The sequence below is a fragment of the Rhipicephalus microplus genome, chromosome 1 (assembly GCF_043290135.1).
Source record: "Rhipicephalus microplus isolate Deutch F79 chromosome 1, USDA_Rmic, whole genome shotgun sequence".
Lineage (NCBI taxonomy): Eukaryota > Metazoa > Arthropoda > Arachnida > Ixodida > Ixodidae > Rhipicephalus > Rhipicephalus microplus.
In genome coordinates, this window is record NC_134700.1 from 192,719,135 (window position 1) to 192,726,452 (window position 7,318).

The 7,318-nt window shown below is 44.5% G+C and overlaps 1 protein-coding gene across 1 annotated transcript; it reads right to left on the reverse strand.

The window, feature by feature from the left end:
• Positions 1-772: 772 nt before the first annotated feature.
• LOC119178247 (uncharacterized) lies at positions 773-6,684 on the reverse strand. The gene is made up of 3 exons (XM_037429442.2): positions 6,528-6,684; positions 4,667-4,879; positions 773-2,809 (listed from the first exon to the last, which is right to left on the reverse strand). Exons 1-3 carry the CDS (start codon positions 6,537-6,539, stop codon positions 2,306-2,308), a joined length of 729 nt encoding a protein of 242 aa, XP_037285339.2. The 5' UTR covers positions 6,540-6,684; the 3' UTR covers positions 773-2,305.
• Positions 6,685-7,318: the final 634 nt, after the last annotated feature.

Genomic DNA, 7,318 nt, shown 5'->3' on the forward strand with positions numbered 1-7,318 from the left:
CTTACATCTCACCTACATATCTTCAGTGCCCTGATCCTATGCCGTAGTGCAGAATAGGGATCCGGATCATGTACCTATGTAAAATTCCGGCCTTTCTTCTACTGTCTTCTTTGTTATGTGTACACGCATTTGTAATACTAAATAATAACTGTCGGGATTTAACGTCTCAAGCCACCTTATGATTATCAGAGACGCCGTAGTGGAGGGCTCCGAAAATTTTTACCACCTGGGGTTCTTCAACGTGCACCTACATCCAGGCACAAGGGCCTCAAGCATTTTCGCCTCTATCGAAAATCCGACCGCCACGGTCGGGATTTGATCCCGCAACCTGTGGCTTCGCCCTGTTGAATGAAACCATCAGAAAGGTTATATTAACGACATGTTTTCGCTTATTGACGAAGTTCAAGCAGCGTAATAAAATTAACAATTAAACAGACTTCTTCGTGAGAGCAACGTCTAACCATTTAGGTTGGTTGACTCACTCTTGCAGAAAATCGCACCCAACCAGAAGCTTACTGTGGTTACCAACGAGGTACTTTATAAATTCAGTGGTAATGAAGTTTCTTCTATGCAAACACAATAATTTTTAAGCACAATTCACGCTGTAGAGCAAAGAGTAACGTGGTTGGAGAAAGCGCAAGGCGTAACACACTACTAGCATTTCAAGCGAACTAACCATTCACTGCTGAACAAAGTAAACAGCTATGTTTATTGAATGAAGCAATGCCACATGTCAGAAAAAGATTCACGAAGTAAAGCACAGTGACTCGGCTTCTTTTCGTCAAATATTTATTCATTCCTTTTCTTGCACCTCCCTCTTGAAGGAACGAAGATAAACGTCCTAACAGCAGAAGTTTGTGAGAATGAAGACTTCATTGAAGGATTGGCAAGTATTTGTACTTATGTGTCCTCGAGTACAGCACGTTTGCGCAGAACCACATAAAAATAGCCATCAACTAAACTAGAAAAACATGCCCCAAACAATTTTTGTGAAATATATGGGCTCTGGCGTAGCGAAGAAAGTGTGAAGACTAGTTCAGGTAATGAGATGAAGCGCACCCAGGTCACGTGCAGATAATGAGATGAATGAAAAGTTGGATTTGTAACAATGAATTGTGTTAATAAACTCATGAAAAGGTGATAGGTAAATCGATTATCAAGAAACACAAGGCAGCTTCAGACCTTGCACAAGGGTTAAGCAAACCGCTGTTTTAGCTTTATAAGGTGCTGTTCTCGTTGATGCTTTTTTGAGGGTCTCTGCACCAGACAAGGCAACATGGGACAGTGGTTTACAGGGGCTTAGGGCGTTGACGTTAAGCAAAATGTACTAGTGTGTTGCTGTTCAGTGTTAGTAGCGTGTCAGTGTATCTTCAGCTTCTGAAGTTTTTGCGACAGAGCTAAGAAATAATGTACAATGAAGTGTAAGTGCTTGTTATTGAATGGAGGTTCTGCGATCCTGCTAATATGTTGTTTAAGTTTATAAATGGTGTGTTCTACAGCCAAAAGATATGTTAGACTAGGGGTAAGCAGAAATAGGCATACTTTTCAAATGAAAAGCACGCTCTTACTAGGTATTAATGTTTTATAAGCCACATGAAAGTTACAATGTCTGAAGCAATCACCACGTATTTGAATAGGTAGCAGAAGAATCATATAAAAGGTTTTTCTCACGTGACAGAAAGTTTTTTCATTCAAATCGTCTAATTTCTGAAGCGCTGTATCAGACGTTAAAAGTTGCATACGAGCCCTGTTTACTTTTATAATATACTATAAATTGTATTCAGGGCGACAAATAGAAATGATGTTTTTACTTTTAATTTGAAATCACCAAGTTGTACCTCGTTAAAGAGGCTGAGTCGGTATTGTTCTGTGCTAACAAAGACTTCCCGTATTGATTAGAGCAGTCAAAGTTCGTGGTGATTATCAGGTGGGCACTGAAAATTCCATGAACAAACAAGTTGTCTCATTTTCAACTACATAAAACAAGCAAAAGCTAACTTTTTAAAAAGCTTGGTGGGGATAATGCCAACACATACGGGCCAAGGCGCTCATAATACCTACTAAAAGTAATCGCATTCAGTATCGCTCACCTCCTGTGTCGGAGGTTTGGGTGGTGTCTATATGTCGTAGTGGTGTTCCATACCAGTTGCTATTGAGTGCCGCCGCACCATCGAATCCTACCTCATGTCATTTCCCGATTGTTCCCATAGAAGTAAAAAGGTTCCGCAAGGGGCTCAAAAGGGCGAAGAGGCCCAAGTTCGATGCTGCGAAGGTATCCGATAACGTAGTGTTCTAGTTGGTGACCCTAGTGAAACCCGTAGCCGATGTGGCCGAGGCCGCCATTGTGACCATAGTCTCCGAAGTGGTTGAGGTGGCCAAATCCGTAGCCTCCGAAGGGGCCAAAGCCGCCAAGATGGCCAAAGCCGCCAAGATGGCCGAAGCCTCCGCCTGCAAGGACAGGAGCAGCCGCGACGACTGGTGCGGCAGCAACGGTGGCTACCTTAGCGACCGCGGGCGCCGCCGGCACTGCGGCGACCGCCGACGTGGCGACCACGGCTGGCCCCTTGGCCGGTGCCCTGTAGGCGGCGCCAGCTGGCTTGGATGCTGCAGTGCCGGGCTCGTTTGTGCTCACCACGGCGCGGAAGCCGTGCGCGTCAGCCACGTAGGTGACCTTTCGCGTGAGGCCGTGCGCGTCCCGGTAGCTGTACGATCCCACGCGGCGGTTGTACGCGTCGGAGACCTCGTTGCGCGCCTGCGTGTTGCCTCGTCCGTCGGTTGTCAGGTAGCCGAACTTGGTAGATTGAGGAGCCTGCGAGCAAAGTAAATGTTCACAAGAAAGCGATATTCGTATAGATATCGATGCGTACTTTTCACTTGGCACAGACTAAGGTTCAAAATATAGACAGAATTATGTCCTTATTGCCTTGTTTTTTATCAATATGTAGTGATGTAACAAAGATTTATCAATATGTAGTGATGTAACGTGGCCTAATAGAACGAGATAAGAGCGAAAACATGACACTAAATGAAGTTTCGAAGGGTACAAATATGGTGCATATTAAATGGCAGACCCATTTGTTTCGCGCATTTTCGTGAAATATACACAAAAGACGGTCACAGAATATTCCGCTTGGTGCGCAGGCAATAAAGTGGGGTTGACGTAGTGATTTATAAAATTACAAGCGCATATTCCAAACCCCCCTGAGGAATTTTCGTGAATAGCTGACGTTCTTTCTATGTGCACGTTATATGCTTAAGATATCACTATCAGTTCACACCAAGTTTGCACGGGCTATTTTAAAGACGATAGTCTTTCTTGTGGACCTGGTGGTGGTGGTGGTGGTGGAAAAACTATTTATTGTTCGGCAAATTAGTGGCCCGGGCTTAAGTCACCCATGTTTTGGCCTGCCTGCCTGCCTGCCTGCCTGCCTGCCTTCCTGTCTGTCTGTCTGTCTGTCTGTCTGTCTGTCTGTCTGTCTGTCTCTCTGTCTGTCTGTCTGTCTGTCTGTCTGTCTGTCTGTCTGTCTGTCTGTCTGTCTGTCTGCACGTTTGTCTGTCTGTCTGTCTGTCTGTCTGTCTGTCTGTCTGTCTGTCTGTCTGTCTGTCTGTCTGTCTGCGCATTTGTCTGTCCGCGGTAACGAGACTAAATGGCACCAAACAATACCCCAAACGGCCAACCCCATCCTCAGCGCCCACTAACATCGCTCAAGTTTCAGCGCTCATACTTGTGAGATTGTGAATTTAAAAGCAATTATTGCACATATCTGAGGCACAATAACAACACGTCAATATTTTGTATGTTTCTTTATACTGGAGAAGGCGCGCATAAGTTATTCTGAGGACCGTAGCGTTTATCACGCTGCACTGACAATGCAACGCGATGCTCAAAAAGGTAACTGTTTCTAACGCTTTGCTAAGACGACACAGTGGTGGCATGGCAGCTGCCCATCGCTTTGCGTTCTTTACCTTATCGCCTCCGAGACAGGCGACTGCACGCCTTCCTTCGTTTTTGAAGATAACTGCCACATAGCGCTCGTGTCCAACGTGCCTCGATGCGCTCGTTCGCCTTCGCTGCACGAATTAAGACTCTAATGCAGCGCCTCCAGAATACAATTCACCGATTTTCTCTCGCAGAACGTCAAATAAACGTTTTGTTCACTTTCTCCAGATGCAAGACTATCGACGACATTTGCAGTGAAGCATGCAGATACGGGGCCAATTTTTTGCTAGGGGAAAAGCTCCGCTTAGTCTAACCTTGTCCAGCATCAGGCGTAACCCGCAGTATCTTACAAGCTGCGGCAGCTCAAGCTCGTCAACGTTACTAGAAGTGCTCGTCACCAGACAGACAGACAGACAGACAGACAGACAGACAGACAGACAGACAGGCAGGCAGGCAGGCAGGCAGGCAGGCAGGCAGGCAGGCAGGCAGGCAGGCAGGCAGGCAGGCAGGTGGACGGACGAACGGACGGACGGACACAGACAGGCAGACAGACAGACGGACGGACGGACATTTCGCCCCACTTATCATCAAACTCCGTCAATATGCTGTGATTTTTTTTCGTTTAATGGTGGGAGCCAAGCGCTCTTTATAATGGTAAAATCCTACTGCATGAACTATAGCTATATTTTTTTTCACGTGGCATGGTAGAGCGACAAAGCGACTTACAACGATGTCGACAGTAGCCACCTTAGCCGCTACAGGAGCAGTGGCTACAACAGGGGAGGCGGCAACGACGGGAGCTTTGGCTACCACTGGAGCTACGTAAGCCGCACCGTATCCGTAGCCATAGCTTCCAAGGCCTCCGACCAAGCCGAGACCTCCATAGCCACCTATGACGCCAGCCGAAGCGGCTGCTGCCGATAGGTACACCAAGAACGCCTGAAAACCAGCAATTAAAGAAAGCATCAGAAAAACTAGATGAGTTCGCACACTAAAGCATGCCATTGGCAGACGGGATCCTCTGCCTGTTATCATAATACTTCGCCTTCATCAAGTTACTTCAAGCATTTCGAAGCTTTTCTAGTACCATTATTCCAAAAATAGAGATCAACATATGTAATATTTACTTAAGTTTAGCCGATTGTATTTCAAAATTTAGGCATTTCAACAGAAAATATTTGTATCCTCTCTTCGCTAACTTCACGGTCAAAGAAAGCTGCACAATGTCTACTTGGTAAATGACGATTGTCACATTTTAATAAAATCAAACCAAATAGAGCGCGGAAAGTCCATGCGTTGGCAAACACTTCGTGGACAATAAGCATCAGCAGCAGAAAGAAGACAAAGAAGCATATTGCTAAAAAATGTCACTTCATTCATAGGTTGCACAGGATGTGCACACAAGACGGCTGATTGCTCCCTTTCTATTGTTGGTTATCATTGTGCTCCTCATTGTGCATCGTCCCAAGATTTAGGGTGGCCTTCAAAACTATGTTTAAAAAAATTCTTCCCAAAAGAAAGGTGAAGTCAATCGGAATGATACGTATAAAATTACTTGAACTGGCTGGCCAATGTCGAAAAGCCCAGATGGTCTTACGTATTTCAATTAGGCCCTTAAAAATGGTCCCAGATGTGTCTTCTTCACTGCGACATATTTAAGGTATTTGTCCTTGTAAGCCAGTAAATCATTACAAAATACAGTATTGTTCACTTTATAAGATTGCAAGAACGTTTTAATCGGTATTATCTCGCAGAATATGTTAACTTACCTATTTTATCACAGAGGATTGTATCCATAAATTCCGCACTGCCTCCATTAATTCCAAGCAACGTTTGCTTTTTCAATATCAGGCAGCGGAAGTTTATGATGAATATCAATGTGATGTTATGTGCACTTGCGTTACAACTATTTACCTTCTAAGTGTTAAGCATGAGATAGTGCGAACAGGTGATCATTCGAGTTAAAAAATACAAGGTATGCTTTGGAGAGCATTTTTTTATCGCAGACAAATTCAAAAGAAGACTTTTTTATTATCACCCTTACTCTTCACAATTAAAAGCATTGTACCAAAATGAGGACGCCACAAAAATTCCGGAATCAGAGAAATACCATACACAACGCGAATCATTCGAATTTTATTAATGATTAAAGGTCAGCGTGAATGCAAATACATATAAAGCAGAAAGTACGTGTTAAACGGTATTGAAAGTTAAATAAACGACTAAGATTGGCTCAATAGTAAAAGTGCAGCTGTGCTGTACAGTAATGATTATTCAAATAATTCTCGATAATTTTGAGTCGCGCGTAAGGAGCCACACTCATCTCCAACTTTAAATGATTTTGGTAGTGTATAACACTTGTGTAAAAAGTTTTACGTTAACTTCCTGTTTGCTGAGAGAGCGAATAAATTATTAAGAATAAACGGCTAGACAAACCTTCAAAGCGATTTTTTTTCCTCCATCCTGTTTCAAACATTTCAACGATTATTATCACTTTATGACCTAAACCGCGATGTTGCAACTCGGTGTCTTCAGGTCAAATGAAAATACTAAAAAACCTAGGAAATTTCAGGAGTGAGGCACTCACTTGTGTGATCATGTCACTCGGTGTAGGTCGAGTAATCCAGCGCGTGCAGTGTCTCCAGCTACTGCTGGCGCAACCACGCGCCCCACCTTATATAAGCACGTATCGGAAAACTTCCTAATTGCCGAGGGTTAGTTTCGCCTCACTGCATTGACCAATGGGCGAGCCAATTGCGCAGTACGTTCCCGAGGTCTTTAAGGAAAGATAAAAAAAAACTGCGAGCGACTCGTGGTCAAACGCGCCCCTCGCAAAACAAAGAAAATAATTTAGCAGGAAGAGGGGTGTGTGGTTGGGGGCGAATAGGGCTGCGGAAGACTAGTATTGCGAGCAAGGCCGCTCACGATATGGACGCACAGACTTTCACCGCTGCTCGCTCGGCGCCGATGTGTCATGGCCCTCCAGCATCATGCCCTATTAAACGTATTTTCTAAGACCCCTCTTTGCACACTACCAAAGTTTTTTGTTGAGACACTGCAAAAAAAAAAAAATACCACCTATGTTCCGACCCTTTTTAGTGAGGCCCACATCCTGTGCGTTTAGAACAGGTCTTAATCACTGTATGTTATGCAACGATCGGCTGCAAGTCACTTGACTATGATAGCATCGTCTGAACAAAAATTGTGCATTGCGCATAGTGCTTAATAACGCAGCGGTGATTATTCAAAGGACAAGCTCATTGCCAGCAGCGTTACAGGCCTTTGGCAATCGATAACCTGCAACGGTCCCTTTTCGTGTGGCTCCGGCATTAACTTCCGTTACTCCGAATAACAGCAGCAGGGACAGGAAACAGCAGC

Bases quoted from the DNA above. Each gene is read 5' to 3' on its own strand.
- LOC119178247 (XM_037429442.2), bottom strand. The intron at 2,810-4,666 runs GTAAGTCGCTTT...CTTTGCTCGCAG, and splicing joins TGGCTACTGTCGACATCGTT to GCTCCTCAATCTACCAAGTT.